The sequence below is a fragment of the Chiloscyllium punctatum genome, chromosome 8 (genome assembly GCF_047496795.1).
Source record: "Chiloscyllium punctatum isolate Juve2018m chromosome 8, sChiPun1.3, whole genome shotgun sequence".
In the NCBI taxonomy this organism is placed as follows: domain Eukaryota; kingdom Metazoa; phylum Chordata; class Chondrichthyes; order Orectolobiformes; family Hemiscylliidae; genus Chiloscyllium; species Chiloscyllium punctatum.
This window is the reverse complement of record NC_092746.1, coordinates 64,990,822-65,018,041: the sequence shown is the minus strand read 5'-3', so window position 1 is coordinate 65,018,041 and position 27,220 is coordinate 64,990,822. Positions and strand designations below refer to the sequence as shown.

General features: G+C 41.5%; 1 protein-coding gene across 1 annotated transcript in view; it reads right to left on the bottom strand.

The window, feature by feature from the left end:
- lancl2 (LanC lantibiotic synthetase component C-like 2 (bacterial)) overlaps positions 1 to 25,496 on the bottom strand; it is a 61,901-nt gene extending 36,405 nt beyond the window's left edge. Inside the window, exon 1 of the mRNA XM_072575668.1 lies at positions 24,968 to 25,496. Within this exon, the coding sequence (XP_072431769.1) occupies positions 24,968 to 25,162 (195 nt within the window). The 5' untranslated portion in view covers positions 25,163 to 25,496. The remainder of the gene's footprint in view (positions 1 to 24,967) is intronic.
- Between the last annotated feature and the right edge of the window lie 1,724 nt (positions 25,497 to 27,220).

The following is a 27,220-nucleotide window of genomic DNA, read 5'->3' as shown; positions in this document are numbered from 1 at the left end:
ATCCCATGCTACATTTCAACACCTAGAGAACATATCAGGTTTTTGGACTAAAATTAATACCTCAAATCAGCATTATCAAACAACAGATCAGGAACAGATAGGACACCAACTCACAGAACGGTTCAGGGAACAAAACATCCACTACCCTGTGGCCAACCACTTCAGCTCCTCCTCACAATCCCCCAAGGACATGCAAGTCCTGGGTCTTTTCCGGTGCAAAATCAAAGCCACCCACCAACTGGAGAAAGAACACCTCATCTTTTGCCTAGGGACTATACAACCACATAGTATCAGCATAGATATTACAAGTTGCCAAATATTCCCTCCCTCCACCTCATCCCAGATCCAACCCTTCAACTCGGCACTGCCCTTTTAACCTGTCCATCTTCCTTTCCACCTATCTGCTCCACCCACCTCAATGACCTATCACAATTACCTCCCTCCTGCAACCACCTATTTCCATCCCACCTATCTTGCCCCCAGCCCCACCCCTCTATTTACCACTCCGTCTCCTTCCCCATCCACATTCCTGATTAAGGGCCTATGCCAAAAACATTAACTCTCCTGCTCCTCGGATGCTGCCTGACCTGCTGTGTTTTTCTAACATCATACTTTATCAATTCTGACTTGCCAGCATCTGCAGTTCTCACTTTCTCCTAACAGATCAGGAAAGTCAAATATTTCAGACAAGTTTGCATTACAAAAATATAATCACATGACAAACTACCAGTCTTGATGGTTGAAAACAAAAAGTTCAAACCATTTCAAAAAGAAAGGATACAATTTAGTCTAGAGCTTAGTGTAAAGACCTTACCTTTTTATTTTACTTTAGATTAGGGACTGATGAAAAACTTTTATAATAAAACAATAAAAATAAAATACTTTTACAATAAAGTACAGGGAAAGAATTCCAGTACTTTTGAAAAGCAATTTAGATAAGGCAATGGCCTAATGTGCTATCACTGAACTATTAATCCAAAAGATCCAGGTAATGTTCTGGGGACCCAGGTTTGAAACCTTCTGTGGCAAATGATGGAATTTGAATTCAAATTAAAGAAAAGGTCTGGAATTAAGACACAAACAATGACTATGAATCCGTTCTTGATTGTTGGAAAAACCCATCAGGTTCAGTAACATCCTCTAAGGAAGGAAACTTATTCTCACGTAGTCTGGCCTACATGTGACTCCAGAGCAATATCAATGTGGCTGACTCCTAACTGCTCTCTGAGCAATAAGGGATGGGCAATAAATACTGGCCAAGCAAGCACAACCCACCATCCCATTAATGATAAAAAAAGTTTCTGAAAGTCATCTTGTTTACACTGTACTGGGGAGGTTGTGGGGGGTGGTGGTGTTTGTGGTTAGTCTGGCTCAGGGGTCTGTGTACAAAGTGAGATTTGGATATCAACAGGTTGCTGATTGGATTGTGGAGTTGTGATTAGTTGCGGATACCAAAGGCAATCAGCTTGACAACAAATAGATCATTGGTTCCTGGGTGGCTGAACAGCTTGCAAATGTGAATGATGCTAGAAGATGCCTTCAAACTGCTGAAACAAAGATGGTGCACATATCGCTTTTTCTCTCTCAACAGCAAAAGTCTGTACTCAAAGTCTGATTATTTTGTTCTCACCAGTTGTTGTAAGATGTTGCTTTTAACCAAAGGCTTGAAATTTGTGAACCAATTGCTTCCTTTAAAGAAGTCAGAGAAACTGATGAGAATGATCAGAGAACTGAAGGATATAGGAAACAAAAGAAGCATGCCATTGAATCCCAAGCACTGGTACTAATGAACTGCACCCCCAATACTTTTGCCCCTCCAGCCACAGAAATGATTTTTGTTCTGTCTGTATTTGTATGCGTTTGGGGGCTTTGAGTTTTAACTAGCAGAGTTAAAAGGTCATAGTTACGTCTCTGTGGCTAGAATCTATTTATTTTTAATAAATAGTAGTATTTTGTAAAGTGTTACAACATGGAGTAAACCCTCCAGCTTATTTTAACCCAGCAACACAGAAAAGATTTATCCCATGAAGTAATCTGTGAAAATTTGATAGCAAGAACTAGATAAAGTAAAAGTAACAACTTTATTTCTTAAAGTATAACAGAGAATAATTAACTAACAACTACTTACAACCCCTTCCTCTAACCTATCTTTACTTTCCCTTCTATAATACTAGTCCGATAAAACTCCTGAATAAAATTTACAAAACAAAAAACTTCTCATCTTAAAACCAGGCAGCTTTCGGTTCTTCTCCGAATTCCTGTCTTCTTCCTCTTAGGGATTCTGCTTCACAGGTTACTGGTTAATAAAGGTACCTTTAAGAGAGGTACTCTCCAGGCAGTTTGCAGATATCATTGGCTTGGCAGTTCTCCTCCCAACTCTTCAATTTTCCTCAGTCTTATACCCAAAGCATCAGATTGTGTCATTGGCTTTTAAGATTGTCAATATACTAAGTTCAAAATTGATTGGAGTTGGTATTTTTGGGGGTATAATTTAAACTGATTGGCCTAATTCGAATCTGCTTTTGTTTCCAGGCAACCAGCTACATTACCTGTTGGACCAAAAGGTTACATTATACTTATTTCCAGAACACTTGGTGCTATCAGGTCGTTTTGTTGCTTTTAACTTTCTTAAAGGTACAGAATACCCACATCTTCATAACAGCTTCCCTCTTAAGAGAAAATGAACCATCATAATGAAAAGATGGCTTTTTTTTCTATTTTTTAAACACATTACCCTAAATACAGATAACATTAATAGAAGTCTCCTTAAACTTCTTCCTATATACCTGTGTATGTATCTCATCTAAACTTTATCAGTTAAAACTGCAATAACGCATCTGCAATTACATTCTTACGACTCACATGTATGATCTTTAAAAGTCTAACATAAGACTCCAACAAAATAGTCTCACATTTTTTGTCTTTAAAATGTTCTAAGTTTTAATGTTTACAACCATCTCCGACACATTGTTCGTGACATACACATGAAAATGTTGTAAGGCCAGTACCAAACTCAATAGTTCCTTTTCGATTGTGGAGTATTTCCACTGGTGTATGGGTGATCTTCTTCAAAAAGTAACCAACTGGCAGTTCAATCCCATCCTCATCTTCCTGCAGGAGTATAGCTCCAACTCCAATGTCACTAGCATTGACTGTGACTTTAAAAGGTTTCGAAAAGTTTGGTGTAGCTAAAACTGGTTTGGTGGTTAATATGGCTTTCAAGTGGTCGAATGTTTCCTGGCATTGTTCTGTCCACCAAAACGGTGTGTTCTTCAGCAAATCTGTTAACGGTGCCACTACACTGCTAAAGTTTGGAACAAACTTCTGATAGAATCCGCTGAGTCCTAAGAATCGAAGCACCTCTTCCTTCGAGGTTGGTCATGGAAATTCCTTGATGGCCTTTGTCTGTGCGTTCTGTGGGGTCAACCTTCCATGACCGATGTTATGTCCCAAGAACATCGCCTCTGCTTTCGTGAATTCAGTTTTATTTAAGTTTATTACCAGTTTTGCTTCTCGTAGTCGTTCAAAGAGCTCTGCCAACTGTACCATGTGATCTTTCCGAGATTTACAAAGATCACTACATTGCCCAAATGGACTGCACAGTTTATTAACCCAGCCACAACTCAGTTCATGAGTCTTTGGAATGTGGCGGGTGCATTCTTCATTCCAAAAGGGCATTATTTTAAACTGATATAGCCCATTTGAGGTTACTAATGCAGAAATTTCTTTTGCCAACTCTGATAAAGATACCTGCCAGTAACCACGCATTAAGTCAATCTTGGTGATGTAACTGGCTTATCTGACTTTCTTGATACAGTCCCCCAATCGAGGAAATGGATATCAGTCCGATTTTGTAATAGCATTGACCTTCTGATAATCCTCGCAAAATCATTGAGTCCCGTCCGGTTTGGGAACTAAGACAATCGGCGAACTCCACTCGCTTGGTTTGATGATTTCCTCGTCAAGCATGGCCTCTACTTTCATCTTGACCTGTGTGGCTTTGAAAGGATTAAGCCAATAGGGATGTTGTTTTATGGAAACAGTATTCCCTATGTCTACTTCATGTACAACAGCATGAGTCCTCCATATACTGCAGTAACAAATCTTTCAACTGCATTCTATGTTCCTGAGACAGATAGCTTACTAATCTATCCCACTCCTCAAGGACTTCTTCATTTTTTAAATCTATTTTGAGGCACAGCAAAATCCACATCATCTGGATTTGATTCCTCACTCTGTGGAGGCGTAATTAACACCTGTTCTCCAGTTCTTTCTCACTAGTATAATCTCTAGTATAATATGGTTTCAACATGTTCACATGACATTCTCAATACCGTTTTTGCCTACCTGGCATCTTTATTAGATAGTTCACCTGACTCGACTTTTTCTCAATTTGACAGGGACTACTAAATCTGGCTTTGAAGGGATCTCCTATCACTGGTAACAGTATAACACATTTTCCCCTCGGAAAAACGTTCTTGAGTCTCAGAGCTTTTATCTGCCATCTGCTTCGTTCTACACTGTACCTTCTTTAGATGCTGTTTAGCTAACTCACCTACTCGATTTAGTCTCTCCCTCACCTCCGATATGTAATCTAAGTATGAGATCTCCAAGTCAATTCTTCTTTAATTAATTTCAAAGGGCTTCTGACTTCATGACCGAATATTAACTCAAAGGGAGTGAACGAAGTAGATTTAATTGGGGCATCTCTAATGGCAACAATACAAATGGGATACCTTTATCCCATAGATTCAGGTAGTCCTGACAGGATGCTCTCAACATGGTCTTCATCCCACCTTTCTAAAGCTCCCTGGGATTCCGGATGATACGCACTGGTTTTAAAGTGCAGTATAGCTAAGCTATCCATAACCTCCTTAAACAGCCTAGCAATAAAATTTGACCCTTGGTCCGACTGAATCTCTCTGGGTAGCCCATACCGTGTGATAAAAGCTACAACTCCTCTACTACCCCTTTTCAATTATAACCCACATGAAAGGATTCTTCAAATGTGGGAATTGGCAACAAAGGTGTTGGTTTTATTACCGCCTGTGGCGTACCTACCATTTGGCATGTATGACATGCATGGCAAAAGTTAACCACATCCTTGTGCACTCCAGGCCAATAAAAATGTTTTTGTACCTTATCCTGAGTCTTTCATACCCAGAGGTGACCTCCTACAGGTAGTTCATGTGCTACCTGTAACACCTCCTGTCTGTACACTACCGACAACACAATCCAGTGCACTTTGGCAAATTTCTCCTCTGCACTAACCTGCCGTGGTCTCCATTTCCACCTTAGGATTCTAATAACCCTATGGAATTTTCTCTTCCTCCTTTTCGGAGTACGCATCCACATATATATCTTTTATTGGCTTGTCTTGCTGTTGCAAGTCCCTTAGCCTTTCAGGACTAAACACTTCGGTCTGACCCTCTGCCTGTTCAGGTCTTTCCTGCAGCATTACGTCAAACAGGGTATCTGCTAACTGAACTTCAACTCCTTCATCTTTCTCTTTACTTTTCGCTTTGTGTGACTTATGATAGTGGGATCTGGATACCACAGTCTGGGAAAATACTAGGATATTTCGGTTTTAACTCCGCAGTTTCTTGGTCTTCTCCACAACAATCAGTGTCACTCCCACCTTGGATCCTGCCAAAGCATCCCCAAGAACAAATTGAATTCCTGGAACTGACACTCTGTAGCTTCCCCAGTCTTGAGTTGGCGCTCCAACCTGACCTTATATAGGGGAACGGTAAATTTCTGCCCATTTATACGACAAATTACCACACTCTCAGGTAACAGATTAGAAAGAGTACATATTCGCTCATCCCTTAATATCAATGACTGGTTAGATCCTGTATCTCTCAAAATTATAACTTCTTGTCCTTCTCCCCTTTCTGAGTAAACTTTACCCACAGAGGCGAATTCTTTGTAGAGATCAGGTACTAAACTCCATACCCAGCTTCTGTGCACTCTCCTGCAGCTTCTTGGGGTCTCCTTCACTAACGCCACTGGCTTAGCTTCTTTTACCACATCTTTTCCCACAGCGCTCTTCTTTAATGACCAGCACTGTGACTTTATGTGTCCCACTTTACCATAGTGGAAATGCCGGACGCCTTTCACCTCCTAACCACCCTCTTCAGCTTTTTTTTTAATCCTGTGGCAAATTCTTATCCAGTGTTCTCTACTCTTGGTTTCATAGTGTAGGATCGCCCCTTCTCCCAACTTCTATCCATCACAGGATAGAAATTAAGGCCAGAAGCTTGTCTTATTCACCAACATGTACTCATCTGCTAATTCTACTGTCCTTCTCACTTTCTGTTCCTCCATATGAATTCTTACCATCTCTGGAAGTGAGCTTTTAAAACTCCTCCAGCATAATAATCTCTCTTAGCATCTCAAAAGTATTACCTATTTTCAAAGCATGCACCAGTCGATCAAAATGACTATGTTTAATTCTTTTGTACTCAACATAAGTCTGACCTTAGCTGAAAATGTGTTGCTGGAAAGGCGCAGCAGGTCAGGCAGCATCCAAGGAGCAGGAGAACCAACGTTTCGGGCATGAGCCCTTCTTCAGGAATGAGGAAGGTGTGCCAAGCAGGCTAAGATAAAAGGTAGGGAGGAGGGACTTGGGAGAGGGGCGTTGGAAATGCGATAGGTGGAAGGAGGTAAAGGTGAGGGTGATAGGCCGGAAACCAAAGGAGTAGCCATAGGCACCCGCACGGGCCCCAGCTATGCCTGCCTCTTCATAGGATATGTGGAGCAGTCCATCTTTCGCAGCTACACTGGCACCACCCCCCACCTTTTCCTCCGCTACATCGATAACTGTATTGGCGCTGCCTCGTGCTCCCACGAAGAGGTTGAACAATTCATCCACTTTACCAACACCTTCCACCCCGACCTCAAATTTACCTGGACCGTCTCAGACTCCTCCCTCCCCTTCCTAGACCTCTCCATTTCTATCTCGGGCAACCGAATCAACACGGACATGTACTATAAACCGACCGACTCCCACAGCTACCCAAACTACACCTCCTCCCACCCTGCCCCCTGTAAAAACACCATCCCATATTCCCAATTCCTTCGTCTCCGCCGCATCTGCTTCCAGGAGGACCAGTTCCAATACCATACAATCCAGATGGCCTCCTTCAAAGGCCGCAATTTCCCTCCAGACATGATCGACGATGCTCTCCACCGCATCTCCTCCACTTCCCGCTCCTCCGCGCTTGAGTCCCGCCCCTCCAATCACCACCAGGACAGAACCCCACTGGTCCTCACCTACCACCCCACCAACCTCCATATACATCGTATCATCCGTCATCACCTCCAAACGGACCCCACCAGGGATATATTTCCCTCCCCTCCCCTATCAGCGTCCGAAAAGACCACTCCCTCCGTGACTCCCTCGTCAGGTCCACACCCCCCACCAACCCAACCTCGACTCCTGGCACCTTCCCCTGCAATCGCAAGAAATGCAAAACTTGCGCCCACACCTCCCCCCTTACTTCGCTCCAAGGCCCTAAGGGATCCTTCCATATCCGCCACAAATTCACCTGCACCTCCATACACCATTTACTGCACCCGCTGCACCCGATGTGGCCTCCTCTATATTGGGGAGACAGGCTGCCTACTTGCGGAACGTTTCAGAGAACACCTCTGGGACACCCGGACCAACCAACCCAACCACCCCGTGGCCCAACACTTCAACTCCCCCTCCCACTCCACCAAGGACATGCAGGTCCTCGGACTCCTCCATCGCCAGACCATGGCAACACGACAGCTGGAGTAAGAGCGCCTCATCTTCCGCCTAGGAACCCTCCAACCACAAGGGATGAACTCAGATTTCTCCAGTTTCCTCATTTCCCCTCACCCCACCTTGTCTCAGGCCCAACCCTCGAACTCAGCACCACCTTCCTAACCTGCAATCTTCTTCCTGACCTCTCCGCCCCCACTCTGGGCTACCACCCTCACCTTTACCTCCTTCCACCAAGTCCCTCCTCCCTACCTTTTATCTTAGCCTGCTTGGCACACCTTCCTTATTCCTGAAGAAGGGTTCATGCCCAAAACGTCGATTTTCCTGCTCCTTGGATGCTGCCTAACCTGCTGCGCCTTTCCAGCAACACACTTTCAGCTCTGATCTCCAGCATCTGCAGTCCTCACTTTCTCCTATAAGTCTGACCTTAGTCAGACTTAGTCAACACAAGTCCTTCTTTGTGTTTCTGAACCACTATCTATATGTTTCTGGAACCAATTCATAAGCACTTAAAATAGCCTGTTTAACCTCTTCATAATCTCTTGACCCCCTCACCTGACAGTGTGGCAAATATCTCACTAGCTCTGCCTACCAGTTTAGTCTGAACTAGCATTACTCATAAATCCTCAGACCACTCTGTCTGCCTAGCCAATTTTTCAAATGAAATAAAAAAGGCTTCAACATCTTTCTCATCAAAATGTGGCAGAGTTTTGATATATTTGTATATATCACTACCGTCTCTTTTAATTTCCATCCTGTTAACTTGATTTTGCTGATTAAGTCGCAACTTCAAGTTCAAATTCTCTCTTTTTGCTCAACTAAGAACGGTCTCTTTCTTTTTCCTCTCGTCCTTTCTTCTCTTTGCTCATCCAAGAACCTGCTCTCTCTTTTTCCTTTTCCTATCTTCTAACTCCATTATCCTCAATTGTAATTTAAGTTTTTCTACCACTACTGCACTTGTCTGTTTCTCTGACACTCAAAACACTTAGGTGTATCTCCCTTACAATTTCAGCTTTACTTTTGTCCTTGGTTAAACCCAAATCTAACTTATTTGCTAATTCTAAAAGTATGGCTTTTTTCATTCCTTCTAAACTTTCTTGGTAAATTTGAGAATCATCTTCAAATCCCAGAACCTCTTTAGCAATTTTATAAAGGTTTTAATTTGAATTTAAATCACTTTTAAATAAGTGATACAATAAAACCTCATTTTTAACTTAATCATCCACAAGTCAACGAAAGTAAACAAATTGCCTCACCTACTTTTTACTTAAAGATCTAGGACACTAACCTGCAAGTGTTTAAATCTACTGGCATTTTTTTGTACCCCCAAATCTACTCAAATCTGTCTAAAACAATTCAAATCCCAGATGAACCCCCAAATTGTTACAACACGGGGTAAGCCTTCCTGCTCATTTTAACCCAGACAGGAAAAGATTTATTCTGTGCAGTAATCTGTGAAAATTCAAGAGGCCAAGAACTAGTAAAAGTAGAAGTAACAACTTTATTTCTTAAAGTATAACAGAGAATAATTAAAAATGACAACTATTTACAATCCCTTCCTCTAACCTATTACTTTCCCTCTATAGTACTAGTCCAATGAAGCCCCCCAATTACGATTTACAAAACAAAACTTCTTATCTCAAAACCAGGCAGTTTTCAGTTCTTTGTATTCCGGTCTTATTTTCTTCTTGGGGATTCTGCTTCACAGGTTACTGATCATAAAGGTACCTTTAAGAGAGCTATTCTCTAGGCCATTTGCGGATATCATTGGTCTGGCAGTTCTCCTCCCAACTGTTCAATTTTCCCTGGTCTTATACCCCCAAAGCATCAGATTGTGTAATTGACTTTTAAGATTCTCAATATGCTAAATTCAAAATTGATTGGAGTTTGGTTTTTTTGGGGTACTACCTGCTGAACTGAAAAAATATAATGTAACCTTTTAGAACACTCGGTGCTGTCAGGTAGTTCTGCTGCTTTTGACTCTCAAAGGTACAGTACACCCACACCTTCATTACAAAGGGAAAAATTGGTTATTTGCTCAGCTGTTTTGAACTTGCATTATTACTTCTGCATGTTGCTAAAAATGCATCAGGTCTTGAGGAAAATAGATCCCCAGTTTTGTTCTTTCACAACTTGATCTTTGTGACACACATCTCCTACAAATAGCATGACTCCCATACAGGAACGTTGTCAATGTTTTATGTTAACCTGGATTTTCCCCAAAAGACAAACTGGGGACTTCACATACTTTGATAAAATTTACAAATTTCAGGAAGAGCGAGGCTGGATTTTGAGCATGCAATTTCAGTGAGGTTTGACAACAGTATTATGTTCAACCCAGCTCTATTTCTAATTATTCGCATTCCTCAAGGACTAGGGTATCAAACATTGCTACAAAGTCATAGGTCAGAGTTAAGAATTTTAAAACTAAAATTAAGACCTGTTAGACAGATCTGGGAATGCAACTGTCAAGATTTTAAATGCAGTGCAAAATTTACTAATGACAATTTGTTTGTGAAAGAAAATTATGCTTTATCCGATCAGAATTTAAGATGGTTTATGTAGCACAACGTCTTATTGTAATAAATTCACTAGAAGAAAGCGACACACCCAAGAGTTATTTAGAATATCTACCGTACTGCTTGCAAAGCAACAGTATAAACAAGTCTCAAGTAACAAAGAGAATTAATGAGAGCAGAATGGTGATCATGATCTTTTGGACTTCAGTAAGGCATTCGACAAGGTTCCCCATGGGAGACTGAGTAGCAAGGTTAGATCTCATGGAATACAGGGAGAACCAGCCATTTGGATACAGAACTGGCTCGAAGGTAGAAGACAGAGGGTGGTGGTGGATGGTTGTTTTTCAGACTAGAGGCCTGTGACCAGTGGAGTGCCACAAGGATCGGTGTTGGATCACTTATATAAATGTTGGATCATTTATATAAATGACTCAGAACTGAGCATAAGCGGTAGAGTTAGTAAGCTTGCAGATGACACCAAAATTGGAGGTATAGTAGACAGCAAAGAAGGCTACCTCAGATTACAATGGGATCTTGATCAGATGGGCCAATGGGCTGAGAAGTGGCAGATGGATTTTAATTTAGATAAATGCGAGGTGCTACATTTTGGGAAAGCAAACCTTAGCAGGACTTATACACTTTATGGTATGGTCCAATGGAGTGTTGCTGAATAAAGAGATGCCAGAGTGCAGGTCATAGCTCCTTGAAAGTGGAGTTGCAGGACACTGGGTAGATCACTTTTGGAATACTGCGTTCAATTCTGGTCTCCTTTCTATCGGAAGGATGTTGTGAAACTTGAAAGGGTTCAGAAAAGATTTGTAAGGATGTTGCCAGGGTTTGAGGATTTGAACTATAGGGAGAGGTTGAATAGGCTGGGGTTGTTTTGCCTGGAGCGTCAGAGGCGGAGGGGTGACCTGATAGAGATTTACAAAATCATGTGGGGCATGGATACGATAAATAGACAAAGTCTCTTCCCTGGGGTGGAGGAGTCCAGAACTAGAGGGTATAGGTTTAGGGTGAGAGGTGAAAAATATAAAAGAGACCCAAGGGGCAACTTTTTCCACGCAGGGGAGGTATGTGCCTGGGATGAGCTGCCAGAGGAAGTAATGGAGGCTAGTACAATTGCGACATTTAAAAAGCATTTGGATGGGTATACGAATAGGAAGGGTTTGGAAGGATATGGGCTTGGTGCTGGCAAGTGGGACTAGATTGGGTTGGGATATCTGGTCGGCATGGACGGGTTGGACTGAGAGGTCTGTTTCCTTGCTGTACATCTCTATGACTCTAATTGTACCCATTGCAAATCAGAAATGTAATTCATCACAATTTTGACGAAACCACATGTAGATAGTTGCGAACTTAGTGGACAACAGCAATCCAATAGCTGTCCACATCCAATTGCTGTGTAGCGTACTGTATGAGCATCAACAGCTATACAGGTTCTAACAGATCTCTGAAACACCAAAAGCAATTCTAGCTACTGCATTAGGAAGGTTATACTGGCCTTGGATAAGTATGGCATAGATTTACCGGAAGATTAGCTCTACTGCAATGGGCTGTACAGTCAGAAATTTGGAACGCTAAATGGTGATTGTGTTGAAGTTTTCAAATCACAGCAAATAGTTAGAGTCAATTAAGCAAAACTATTTCTGCTGATTGAGGAGTCTAGGACTTGGGGCATAATCTAATATCAAGTGTTAGGCCTTTTGGGAACAAAGTTAGGAAACTCTTCTACACAGAAAAAGACAGAATTTTGGAACTCTTGAAAATTAACAACTGATACTACATCAATTATAATTTTAAATCAGAGATTGATAGCTATCATCAAATATATTTACTGGTCATGGGACAAAAGTGGGTTTATGGAATTAGACTGCAAGTCAGCTATGGTCTCACTGAACATCAGAACAGGCTGGAGAGACTTGTTATTAGATGATTTCATTAATCTAAAATATTGGTGCTATTTAAATGTTAAACATTCTCAAATATGCCATGTCAATCAATGTGTTGTAATATTTGCATTTCTAGAGACTGTACAAAACATGTGAAAATGTATTTATTTCAGATATAGACTAGTCGAATTGAAAATCTTCACTTGTGAAAAATCAAAACTCCTTGCTTTTTTAACAGGACATTGGTTAGGCCACTGTTGGAATATTGCGTGCAATTCTGGTCTCCTTCCTATCGGAAAGATGTTGCAAAACTTGAAAGGGTTCAGAAAAGATTTACAAGGATGTTGCCAGGGTTGGAGGATTTGAGCTGAACTGGCTGGGGCTGTTTTCCCTGGAGTGTCGGAGGCTGAGGGGTAACCTTATAGAGGTTTACAAAATTATGAGGGGCATGGATAGGATAAATAGACAAAGTATTTTCCCTGGGGTCGGGGAGTCCAGTACTAGAGGGCATAGGTTTAGGGTGAGAGGCGAAAGATATAAAAAGAGACCTAAGGGGCAACTTTTTCACGCAGAGGGTGGTATGTGTATGGAATGAGCTACCAGAGGATGTGATGGAGGCTGGTACAATTGAAACATTTAAGAGGTATCTGGATGGGTATATGAATAGGAAGGGTTTGGAGGGATATGGGCCGGGTGCTAGCAGGTGGGACTAGATTGGGTTAGGATATCTGGTCGGCATGGACGGGTTGGACCGAAGAGTCTGTTTCCATGCTGTACATCTCTATGACTCTACTAACAACAGATAGAATTTCATAGTCCCCAGTGGTTACGGCAACAGACACCATATATTTGACCAAGTTAGAAATATCATCTGATTTTAGCTTTGCAAAAAGAAAACTTGTAACATAGTTAGGGGTTGAAAACAAATTTTTCTTCAGCTGCACTTTACGCTATCCACTAATATTTGCACTGTACACAACAGAATTATGACATAACTTTAATATGAAAGTGTTAGTGTTGGACTGGGGTGGACAAAGTCAGAAGTCACATGACATGAGATTATAGTCCAACAGGTTTATTTGAAATCACAAGCTTTTGGAGCACTGCTGCATCATCACATGAAGTTCACCTGAAGGAGCAGCGCTCCAAAAGCTTGTGATTTCAAATAAGCCTGTTGGACTATAATGTGGTGTCATGTGACTTCTGAAATAACTTTAAGATCCAGTCCATTAGAAAGCATTAAGCACAAAAATAAGGCATTGATTAAAAACCACGATGTTATTCTCTGCAGTGAGTTAATGAAGAGGAGCGTAAAGACCTCTTTTTATAAACAAAAAAGATATGGAGCAATTTGGAACAGGAGCAGCAAATATGCACCAAAATATGATAAATCCAAGCTGCTTTTAGATGTAAATTTGTTAAATTCTGGAATACTATCATCTCTATTAGATTGCAAACTTTATTTCACACCTACAGACTGACTGTGCCGTACACAGGTACCTGATGCTTTGAATTGTTTGTTAATATTATGTAGTGTAGGTCATTCTGCAATGTTTCTTTAATGCAAATTTATTGCAACATGATTGATAAATTGGAGACACTATTTCTAAAGCACGAACTTTTAAAATGTGTGCCAACAATTTAAGTGCTGTTTCGGAAGAGCGATTTTTCTATAATGTGGGGTTGCACAAGAATGTGCTATAGAAGAACCAGCTGTATATCTTTCAAAGTGGTTCTCCAGTTTTCGCTGAATAGATCTTGAGTGCCTTCATATTACAGAATTCATTAACTTTTCTCCCTCCAGTATCCCAGTATTACCAATGCTGTGAATCTGCTATTATTTGATTTGTGGATAGGTTTCACTGTACTGACAACAAAAAACAAAAATCATGGTGACTATTTCACTTACTAGCTGTTAGGTCTTCTTTGATGACTGTGTGTATGTCTTGAGAGACCAGCACTTTGAAAACCGTGTCGCTGGCGTTTACAGACATATTAAGTTCTTAGCCTGTGACTTGAAATAGCAATAGTCATCTTATATTTGCTAGCACCAAGATAATCAGCAGTGTCATTATTAACACAACCTAATTTATATTATAGCATTAAGACAAACAAATGCTCAAATATAAATGGAGCATTTATCCATTTTGTTTCCAAATGTTCATGATTTCAAGATGATGACCACTGTAGCATTTAGTTGACTCCTAAACAAGTTAGAGATTTTGCCTCTGGAGTGTGTCATATGCATCTGTGTGGGGAGAGGAACCTCCAGTTATATCCAAGTTTAGTGTCCTTAGTTTGGTTTGTTACTCTGAGAAGTGTAGACATCCATAATGTTGTCATACTAGGCATGGTATAATATATTAATTTACAGTACTTCTCAGCCAATGAGTTATTTCTGAAGTACTGTTGCTGTTGCGTAGGGAATTGCAACAGCCAATTTGTACACAAGACTCCAAAGGCAGATACTAAATTAACCAGCAGATAATGTTATAATTGTGGTGGTGAGAGGGGACTGCTGGTTAGAACATAGAGAAAATGCTTCAAATAATGCCAATTTAGTTTTCATAGATTCTGTGATCAAATCATTACAGTCAGTCAGAAACCCATAACTCAGACACAAATATACTAGCACCAAGTTCAGGATGACTACTCGTCATTATAGGTGTAGTTGATGTAGAAAAGTATTAACTTATCACCTCAAATGGTGATGCAAAGCTGACAGCTCTCTCTATACAAACAGTTTGATGTTTTCACAGCTTGAAAAAAAAAACCATTGGTGACAAATTTTCATTTCAGCATTTACTGAAACTTGGAGAAAAGTTAGGTAAAATAGGTAAGTGTATATTTACACACTAACAATCATGTTTTAAATTAATTCCTATTATTAAATTAATAAGCCAACATCAAGCTCATTCATCTGGTTTTACAAGTTGTACATTAGAAAGAGAAAGCTGCCTGGAAGTTCTGAAGACAGTGTGTTTCTATGGTGTAGTGGTTATCACGTTTGCCTCACACACGAACAGGCCCTGGTTTGTAACTGGGCAGAAACAGCCGTGGTCCCTTATTACCGGTGGCAATCTTTTAGTGGCAGCACAGTGGCTCAGTGATTAGCACTGCCGCCTCATTGCGCCACAGACCCGAGTTCAAGTCCAGCCTCGGGTGACTGGCTGTGTAGAGTTTGTGCATTCTCCCTGTGTCTGCATGGGTTTCCTCCCACAGAACAAAGATGTGCAGGTTAGGTGAATTGGCTATACTAAATTGCCCATATGTTCAGGGATGTGTAGGTTTCCACACTGTAGGGATTATATGATGCAACTTTCTATGATACTAATACAACCATTTGAAAGATTTCAAAATACATAGCTAAATAAAATACCATTTATTGCACATCATTGCTTTACAGTTAATAAAAAGCCACTTAAAATCTTCCTTTCCTGCCTGATCTAGATTTGACTTACTGTCTTGTCCAGTGAGATGTCAAGTCTTTCCAATGGAAAACTCAAAACTGAGAACTCGTACTTTCTCAGTATTACAATGCAAGGTTCTAAAAGAAACACTTCTAGTTGGCAATTTTCACAAACTCTTACAGGAGTAACCTAGTCCCTTAACCCCACTAAACAATGTTCTTTTCCAGCAGAGACGGTACTTGCATTTGACTTGTCAGGTCTCCTTCAAACAGAACAAAGAACTCAAACTAATTCTTTTTAAAACTCCTGCTCCTCCTAAAACCAATTACAATGTTTTCTTCCAGCATAAACCCTACAGTATCAACAAACTTTCATGAACATTACAGGATTTGCAGTCACTTGCCCTGACATACTGATTTTAAATCATAGTTCAGGAAAAACAGACCTAGTTGTTTGTTAATTCTCCTCATGAAAATAAGCTGTACCCACATGCCATTAAGTTGATATCTCACAGATCTCTGTTCAATGTCTTCGGCTACACCTAGGATATTGAGCAGTGTCAGACATCACGGCTTAGAAAGATTATATTGGTTTTGAAGAGATTGCAAAAACAATTTACTGGAATGAAATTGACCTCCTAAAGGTTAAATAGAGAGTTTATACAAATTAGGTTTGCATTTCCTGAAATTTATATGGATAAAGGAGGATTTGATCAATTTTTAAAGATGTTTTACAAATTTTCATACATTGAGAAATTGAAAGCAGTTATGAAGTTAAGACAGACTTCTAAATGGATGATAAGAGTTTGGTATGCTTATGTAAATGACAACTGCTGCTAGTTCAATTGTTAAAACTTAAAACGGAGCTTGACAGATTTTTATTAATGAAAAATAAAGTGATTGTGGGGCAAAGGCAGCAATAAGAGATCAGAACAGTGACAAGACATTGAATGACAGAGCACAATCAAGGGGCTAAATAGCACAGCGCTATTCCCAGTACAACTTTAGTTTGAAATGTTTAAATGTAATCTGTCATTTCATAATTTAGATATTGGGCTGCCGGGAAGGAAGCTGATGTGAAAAGAGAAAACAAGTCAGTTCCACTTTAAAAAAAAAGGTTCGTAAGTATTTTACTTGGAGAATGTTTTCGTCTCTTAATTGATCTTAGTGTTAAACACTAAGATCAACTATTAACAGGTTAATAGTTCCTACAAAGCTAATGCATCAAATCTCTGTTGGTTAACTGTGGGGAAATAAATAATTTGTTTTGTATTCCACAAAACTCAGCCAAAAGTAAAATGGTTTTATATATCAACTAGTATAAAGGTCCAAAGATGTGGGGAATCAGAAAAAAAAACCTTGGGTACAGATAGGAAAGCATCAGAAAGATAGAAAATAACAGACGGCTGATGTCAGCACAGAAAGGAAACATTCAAATAAAGAAAGTATTTCAAGGGTTACTTTTCAAGCCACCACCGCTTCTTATTTATCAGAATGTTCTAGGGCAGATTCTTGAGGCACTGTGGTCTTGCCTGCTGGCTGGATATCTAGGTAAAAAGAATGACTGCAGATGCTGGAAACCAGATTCTGGATTAGTGGTGCTGGAAGAGCACAACAGTTCAGGCAGCATCCAAGGAGCTTCGAAATCGACGTTTCGGGCAAAAGATGAAGGCCTTTTGCCCAAAACGTCAATTTCAAAGCTCCTTGGATGCTGCCTGAACTGCTGTGCTCTTCCAGCACCACTAATCCAGGCTGGATATCTAGCCAGGGATCCTCACTGCTCCTTTTTGCGAAGACTTGCTGAATCACAAGTCAGACAGTGGTGAGGACACTGACAGGTCTTCCCCTGAAATCAAGGCCCCTGTGGTGGATGTTCTCACTTACAAGAGCTGTTAACCAATCAAGACAGAATCTGTGCTCTGTAGCATCAATAGGGGAGCTGCTGCCACTGTGAAACAGGCATCAGAATCCCAGGATCAGAAGCAACCCATGAATTAACACTGCCAGAAGCAAAATTCAGATACACCATTAGCCCAGCTAATTAAAGTGAGATCCATGCTTGACATGCTACCAATCGACACCCTTTAGTAGCTAATTAATGACAACCCATGGGTCTTATCCTGTTGCTACTAATATTAACCCAGATGCTGCCAGTATTAACCCAGCTGCAGGGAGGCTTGTCACCATGCAGTGTGCCCAGCAGCTATCAGGATGTGGGTGGGTCCAAAGAACATTGAGCGACTGATCAAGGCACCCTATATTAATTACTTGTGGTCAGGGCTGCATACTCAGAACCATCTAATTACATGACTTGCTCCTATCCAAGCTCATTACCAATGAAAGCAAAAGTTTTCACTTTAGATTCTTAAATACAACGCAAATTGGTTAAATTTTCAAATAATAGTTCAGTCAAAGGACAACAAGATAAACTTAAATAAAACCACAGAATATCTCTACTTAGCAGAGTTCAGTAGAAATTCTGAAAAAAACATCTTTTGATCAGTAATCTAATAACTGGGACTGAAATTTTGGGATTACCAAATTAAAGTTTTTAAATGCAATGTTGAAATGTCTAATACTAGGGGTCATACATTTAAGATGAGAAGGGGTAAGTTCAAAGGAGATGTGAGGTGCAAGTTTTTTCTCCCCCCCCAGAGTAGTAGTAGTAGGTGTCTGGAATGTGCTGCCAAGGGTGGTGGTGGAAGCAGATAGAATAGGGGCATTTGTGGAGCTTTTAGATAAGCACATGAACATGTAAGGAATGGAGGATATGGACAAAGGGTAGGCAGAAGGGATTAGTTTAATTTGGCATCATGTTCCGCTTAACACTGGGGACTGAAAGGCCCATTCCTATGCTGTACTGTTCTATGACTCCAGAGTGTTATTAGAACCAGGAGGGTTCTGACCCATGGCGGCTATATTCAAGAAGCACTTGTGTCGAACAGGCAGTCGACAATTGTGGGACAGTAGAGGAGATTTGAAAAGAAAACTTCTTAGGAAATAACCTGAAGGCCAAGAAATCTCAAGCTAATATAAATGTTTGAAGTGATATTCAGAGCACATAACTAATCTTCCAATTCTGATAAGTGGAGGGCTCATCCATGAGACAGTATGGGCAGAGCTCAAAAGTAAGATGGGTGCAATCACTGGTAGATTATACTCAATGCACCCCAAAAGCCACCAATGACATTGAGGAACAAACATGGAGGCAGATTATGGAAAAGTGCAATAATAACAGGTTGTCATGGTGAGTGACTTTAACGTATCCAATATTGGCTGGGACTCCCTTAGAGCAAAAGGATTAGATGGACCAGGACTGTTAGGTGTATTCAAGACAGTGTCTTGAAACAGAATGTGCATGGACCAACTAGGAGGAGGAGCCATACTGAACCTTGTATTGACTAATGAGCCTGGCCAGGTGACTGACCTATCAGTGGGAGAGCATATAGTAATTACAACTCCTTAAGTTTTCAGATAACTATGAATAAAGATAAGTCAGGACCTTGCAGGAAGATTCTTAATTGGGGGCGGGGGAGGCATTATGGCAGTATTAGGCAGAAGCCAGGGAGTGTTAATTGGGAGGAACTTTTATCCAGCAATTCCACATGTGACATGTGGGAGTTGTTTACATGGAGCTCAAAGTTCAGGACTGGCATGTTCCAGTAAGGACAAGGATGGCAAAATAAGGGACCCTTGGATAATGAGGGAGGTTGTGAATTTAGTCAAAAAAAAAGCATATGTAAGGCTTAGGGAGCTAAAATCAAACAGGGCCCCTAAGAAATATAAAGAACAAGGAAAGAACTTAAGCAGGGAATTAGGGCCATGAAATGACCTTGACAAGTAGAGTTAAAAAGAATCACATGGCAATCTACACATACATTAAAAACAAGATGATAACAGGGGATAAGGCAGGACCACTCAAGGACAAAGAAGGGAACTTGTGCTTGGAGTCAGAGGATGTGGGCGAGATCCTAAATGAGTACTTTGCATTGCTATTCACCCAGAAGAAGGGTATGGAGAATAGTGAGATTTGTGTGGAGCATGCTAATGTGCAAGAGCATTTTGAGATCAAGAAAGAAGTGATGTTGGGTCTCTAGAAGAGCATTAAGGCAGATAAATCCCCAGGAGCCAAAGGTATCTATCTCAGATTATTGAGAGAGACAAGAGAGGAAATTTTTGAGGCCTTGCCAAGATCTTTGTATCCTCGTTAGCCACTGGAGGCGTCCTAGAGGTCTGGCAAGTAACTAATGGAAGCGAAGGGAAGGGAAATAGGAATAATCCAGGAAACTGCAGACTGGCGAGTCGTGCATCAGTGGTTGGGAAGCTTTTGGAGAGAATTCTCAGGGATAGGATTTGCGCACATTTGGAAAAGCATGGTCTAATTAGGGACCATCAGCATGGCTTTGTGTGGGGAAGGTCATGTCTTACTAACAGGATTGAATTTTTCAAGGATGTGACATAGGTGATCAATGAGGGTAGAGCAGTGGATGTTGTTTACATCGATTTTAGTAAGGCTTTTGACAATGTCATGGTTGTCTCATCCAGAAGATTAAGATGCATGGGATCCACAATGACTAGGCCGTGTGGATTCAGAATTGGCTTGCCCATAGAAGGCACAGGGTAGTGGTGGAAGGGCGTTTTTGTTGCTGGAGGTCCATGACTAGTGGTGGAGATCCATATTGGGACTTCCAAGGTGTGATATATATATATATATAAATGATGTGGATGAAAATGTAGTTGGGTGGGTTAGTCAGTTTGCAGGTGACACAAAGATCAATGGAGTTCTGGACAGTGTAGAAGGTTGTGAAAAGATGCAGCGGGATATAGATCAGTTGCAGATATGGGCAGAGAAATGGCAGATAGAGAGTTTAATTGCCAGATAAGAGTGAGGTTCTGCACTTTGGGAGATCAAACGTTAAGGAAAAGTATGCAAGTTATGGTAGGACCCAAAAGCATTGATGTTGAAAGGGATCTCAGGTTTCAATTCCACAGCTCTCTGAAAGTGGTCACACAAGTAGATACAGTGGCAAAGAAGGCATATTTGCCTTTATTGGTCGGGGAATTGAGTACAAGGGTCAAGATGTCATGTTGCAACTTTACAAGATTTTAACTGGGCTACAGAGTACTTTGCTCAATTCTTGTTGCCACATTACAGAAAGGAGGTGGATAGTTTGGAGAGGGTGCAGAAAAGGTTTACAAAGATGCTGCCTGGATTACAGGGTATGAGCTATAAGAAGAGGTTTGAAAAATCCAGTTGTTTTGTCTGGAGCAGCTGAGGCTGAGGGGAGACCTGATAGAAGTCGATAAAATTATGAGATGCATAGATAGGATTGACGGTGAGAATCTTTTTCCCCCAGAATTGAAATGTCCAATATTAGGGGGCATGCATTTAAAGGTGAGAGGGGGAAAAGTTCAAAAGAGATATAATTTTTATAAACAGAATGGTATGAGTCTCAAATGCGCAGCAAGGGATGGTGGCCGAGGCAGATATGATAGGGACACTGGAGGGACATTTAGATAAGCACACGGATATGCAAAGAATGGAGAGATATGGACCAAGGGCAGGCAGAAGGGATGAATCTAATTTGGTGTCAAGTTCAACACAACATTATGGGCCAAAGGGCCAATTCCTGTACCGAAATGTTCTACATTCTATATTCAGTCTGTTCTGACATAACGCGATAGTTCTGTTCCCATGTTATAAGAAAATCATGTAATGGCAGCACCATTTAAACCAATGGGTCTGGAATCATGTTATAGCCAATAGGTAAGGAAAGTTTACTATTCTACAAATCATGGTCTAAATCCTTCAATTGCGTTATAGTCAATTTGTGTTATAGTAGAACCATCTGACCTAATTTGAGTTATTGGGAATGCAGGTCAAATCAGCATAGAAAGAAAATTAAGCTAAGGGCTTAAAATTTTGGAGATGTAGTGGACAGCAAAGGTGGTTACCTTGGAGTACAACAGGATCTTGATCAGATGGGCCAATGGGCTAAAGAGTGGCAGATGGAGTTTAATTTAGATAAATGTGAGATGCTGCATTTTGGAAAGGCAAATCAAAGCAGGGCTTATACACTTAATGGTAAGGTGCTAGGGAGTGTTGCTGAACAAAGAGTCCTTGGAGTGCAGGTTCGTAGTTCCTTGAAAGTAGAGTTGCAGGTAGATAGGATAGTGAAGGTGGTGTTTGGAATGCTTCCCTTTATTGGTCAGAGCATTAAGTACAAGAGTTGAGAGGTCATTTTGCAGCTTTGCAGGACATTGGTAAGGCAGCTGTTGCAATATTGTGTGCAATTCTAGTCTCCTTCCAGGCGGAAGTATATTGTGAAACTTGAAAGGGTTCAGAAAAGATCTACAAGGATGTTGACAGGGTTGGAGGATTTGAGCTAAAGGGAGAGGCTGAATAGGCTGGGGCGGTTTTCCATGGAGCGTCGGAGGCTGAGGGGTGACCTTATAGAGGTTTACAAAATTATGAGGGGCATGGATAGGATAAATAGACAAGATCTTTTCCCTGGGGTGGGGGAGTCCAGAACTAGAGGACATAGGTTAAGGGTGAGAGGGGAAGGAGATAAAAGGGACCCAAGGGGCAACATTTTCACACAGGGTGATGAGTGTATGGAATGAGCTGCCAGAGGAAGTGGTGGAGGCTGGTACAAATTACAGCATTTAAAAAGGCATCTGGATGGGTCCATGAATAGGAAGCATTTAGAGGGATATAGGCTAAGTGCTGGCAAATGGGACTAGATTAATTTAGGATATCTGGTCGGCATGGATGATTTGGACCGAAGGGTCTGTTTCTGTGCTGTACCTTTCTATGACTTTCTGACTCTATGTGTAGTCTTCAAGTGATGAAGGATGGAGGATGGAGTAGAGGAGCGATTTCACTGAGACTTTAATCTAACAGATCAAATCAGATATCTCTACTACATTTGATCAGTTGCTATAGTACATCCCAAATGCTTTTTTAAACCAAATATTCATAGTCTGTGGGGTTCATTGAGTCATAGAGATGTACAGATTGGAAACAGACCCTTCGGTCCAACCCGTCCATGCCAACCAGATATCCCAACCCAATCTAGTTCCACCTGCCAGCACCTGGCCCATATCCCTCCAAACCCTTCCAATTCATATACCCTTTTAAATCTTTCCCCTCTCACCCTAAATCTATGCCCTATAGTTCTGGACTCCCCGACCTCAGGGAAAGGACTTTGCCTATTTATCCTATCCATGCCCCTCATAATTTTGTAAACCTCTAAGGTCACACCTCAGCCTCCGACACTCCAGGGAGAACAGCCCCTGCCTGTTCTGCCTCTCCCGATAGCTCAGATCCTCCAACCCTGTCAACATCCTTGTAAATCTTTTCTGAACCCATTCAAGTTTCACAACATCTTTCCGATAGGAAGGAGACCAGAACTGCACATAATATTCCAACAGTGGCCTAACCAATGTCCTGTACAGCCGCAACATGACTCCCAACTCCTGTAATCAATACTCTGACCAATAAACAAAAGCATACCAAACACCTTCTTCACTATCCTATCTACCTGTGACTTCATTTTCAAGGAACTATGAACCTGCACTCCAAGGTGTCTTCATTCAGCAACACTCCCTAGGACCTTACCATTAAGTGTATAAGTACTGCTAAGATTTGCTTTCCCAAAATGCAGCACCTCGCATTTATCTGAATTAAACTCCATCTGCCACTTCTCAGCCCATTGGCCCATCTGGTCCAGATCCTGTTGTAATCTGAGGTAATCCTGTTCGCTGTCCACTACATCTCCAATGTTGGTGTAATCTGCAAACTTACTAACTGTACCTCTTATGCTCACATCCAAATCATTTATGTAAATGACAAAAAGTAGAGGACCCAGCACCGATCCTTATTGCACTCCACTGGTCACAGACCTCCAGTCTGAATAACAACCGTCCACCACCACCCTCTGTCTTCTACCTTTGAGCCAGTTCTGTATCCAAATGGCTAGTTCTCCCTGTATCCCATGAGATCTAACCTTGCTAATCAGTTTCCCGTGGGGAACCTTGTCAAACACCTTACTGAAGTCCATATAGATCACATCTACTGCTCTGCCCTCATCAATCCTCCTTGTTACTTCTTCAAAAAACTCAATCAAGTTCATGAGACATGATTTCCCACTCACAAAGCCATGTTGACTATCCTGAATCAGTCCTTGCCTTTCCAAATACATGTACATCCTGTCCCTCAGGATTTCCTCCAACAACTTTCCCACCACCGAGGTCAGGCTCACCGGTCTATAGTTCCCTGGCTTGTCTTTACCGCCCTTCTTAAACAGTGGCACCACATTTGCCAACCTCCAGTCTTCCGGCACCTCACCTGTGACTATCGATGATACAAATATCTCAGCAAGAGGCCCAGCAATCACTTCTCTAGCTTCCCACAGAGTTCTCGGGTACACTTGATCAGCTCCTAGGGATTTATCCACCTTTAACCGTTTCAAGACATCCAGCACCTATGCCTCTGTAATATGGACATTTTCCAAGATGTCACCATCTATTTCCCTACAGTCTATATCTTCCATATCATTTAGTATCTCCCCCATTTTCTGTGGCTCCACACAAAGGCCACCTTGCTGATCTTTGAGGGGCCCTATTCTCTCCCTAGTTACACTTTTATCCTTAATATATTTGTAATAACCCTTTGGATTCTCCTTAATTCTATTTGCCAAAGCTATCTCATGTCCCCGTTTTGCCCTTCTGATTTTCCTCTTAAGTATGCTCCTACTTTCTTTATACTCTAAAGGATTCACTCGATCTATCCTGTCTGTACCTGACATATGCTTCCTTCTTTGTCTTAACCAAACCCTCAATTTCTTTAGTTAGGCCAGCCAGCATTGATTGCCCATCCCCAAATGCCCAAAGGGCCATTAAGAGTCAACCACATTGTTGTGGATGTGGAATTGCATGTTGGCCAGAGTAGGTAAGGATGGCGGATTTCTCTCCATGAAATGGCATTGCTAAACACCATGGGATTTTACAGCCATCGACAGTGGTTGCCATGAGGCCAGGTTTAAATTGTGCAGAATTCAAGTGCCACCACCTGTCATGTTGGGCCATAAACTCGGCATAAAGCAAAGTTAGGTCGCGGAAACGAGCAGCAGGAGCGGACCATTCAGCCCCTCGTGCCCTGGCCTGTCATTCTTGTTTTCGGCTGCAGTCAGTTAAACAAAACCTGAGTCCGCCCGCTGGGTTGACAGAGGCGGAACCAACAAGTGCCGCTCCCTCCCCGGGAGAAGGCAGGAGCCCGGAGACTGGGGGTTGGGGAAGGAGACCGACAGGTGAACCAATCTGCCAGGCGGCCCTGTCACCGCGGCGGCGGAGGACCAGCCATCGCTATTTCTGTTCTTGTTATTATATCTATTACCTTCCCGTTCGAGTCGAAGCAGTCCGCCGCCTCCTGCTGCTGCTGCTGCTGGTCGTGCGGCCCGGCTCCGGAGCTGTTAGCCGGTGCCGAGGCGGCTGCGGCGCCGTTCCCCCTGCAGTCCGGGTACGGGTTGAAGAACGAACGCTCCTCCATCTCCAGCTCCGATCTCAACCGTTTCGACATGGTCTCTCCCATCACACCCCGGGGCGACGGGGCCCCGAGCGGGACAAAAGGCGCGGCGGCTGTGGGCGATTGTTTTCCCCTCCAGCTCCTCCCCCCTCCCCCCACTGCCAGCCTGGGCCGGCCCGGGAGAAGGAGGCGATCACTGCACACAGTGACAGAGACAGAGAGCTGCACCCGTCTGCTGCTGCTGCTCTCTCTCTCACTCTACAAGGCACTATACCCTGAGACACACAGAGAAGGGGGGTGAAAAAATCAACAGCCACTCCCCTCTTCTTTTGGTATCTGTCATTACCATTCATAAACTCACTAGCAGACGCCACACACACAGAGAGAGAAAGGGGCTGCACACAGTCCAGATCTCCTCCACCTCCAGCCAATTCACGCCAACCTTTCGGTCATCCCTTCACCCCCCAGCTCTCTTGAGGAAAAAATTATTCCCTCACGGCTTTCATCAAATTGCGCTGGGCCACTTGCAAATTAATTCGCCCCTCGGTAATTGCACTGCAACGTAGTACTTGTACGCCGTTCAAAGGAGTCAGTGAACTGTTTTATAATAAAAATATAAAATATACTGTCCGGTTTCTTTTTAAAAATACAATGCAGCGCACACAATCAGTCACCGCTGTTTTCCACAACTGAAAAAGGATTATTTTAAGTTTTATTTGCTCAACGTTTTTCCCTCTTATTTAGCAGAATCCATGGCGATAAAGCTGTTTCTGATCATCTAAACAACTGACATAAAATCAGAATAATTATATTCTTTAAGAAGACAGAAATTATTAAAATTTGCTATGTCTAACGCTGATTGAACACCACAGTCTACTTTCTAGCGCCAGGAACCCACCATCTGTTAACAAACAAACGCTCTCATTTCTATTTAATCTCACATCAAGCACCCTACACAAGACTTTACAATGACAGATCCTTCCGTTTTGGAAAACTAATCGAGATATGATATCTATAGATGGATTTTTACAAATTACTTTTATATCTTGTTTTACTGTTGTCATACAGGAGCAGGTGAAGGGGGTTGGGCAGCTTTCCAGAGCCATGAAGCTGTTGAAAGACAGGCATCACTGGACCAATACTTAGCTAAACAGATGGTGCATTTCTTGTTTTCAATGCTTTACTCAAACTTGAATGTTACTGGAAAAGAAACATGATGCCGAAGCGTTATTCTCTCTAGAGCAGCCATTCTACTTTAAATTAAAAATTTAAGGTTATATCATTTTTTATTTAATCCAAATACAACCATTTACTTTTTGTGGATCTTTTCTCCTTTCATTTTCTTTGATTTTCCTCGTTCTTCCCTTCCCATCCTTTGTCTTACAAAGATGATAATTCATAGTAAAGTTTCAAGAGCAGCAACAGCTCTGTACTAATTCACTTATGAATTAATGGGAATTGTTAGTTTTTTTTGACTAAGGGATCTTTACATCTACCTTAACTGTTATTGATTGTGGTTCCATTCTTGAACAAATTTTCCCTGCCTTATTAACATCCAGGTTAATTGAAGTACTATTCTGTTCCAGACGAATAATCAACAGGCTAGAAAATAAGACTTTATGGGTTTTTGTTTTATTCTTTCTTGGGATGTAAACAGCGCTAGCTAAACAATGGTTGTTGCCCGTCCCTATTTGCCCTTGAGAAGATGGTGGTAAGCTACCTTCCTGAAATACTTCAGTCCATGAGATGCAGATACACCCATTGTGCTTTTGAGAAGGAAATTATAGGATTTTGACCCTGGATAATGAGGCGTACAGTATAGGGTTCCACGTCAGGTGGCTTGGAGAGGAACTTGCAGGTCCTGGTGTTCACAATAACTTGCTGTCGTTGTGGTCGAGATATGAATAGCTCAGTCTCAGACCAAAAGTCATTAGATCTACCAAATATTTTAAGGAAATACTATTGGTTACATTTTCTACTAAATATTTTGCCAGATACACTAATTAACAGCAGCAATTACTGCTGTTATTATTATATAATTAGATGGCTTTCATCTAATTATATAATAATAAGAATTACCATAATAATATCAGATTTTATAAATTCATTTTGATTCAGTCTGCT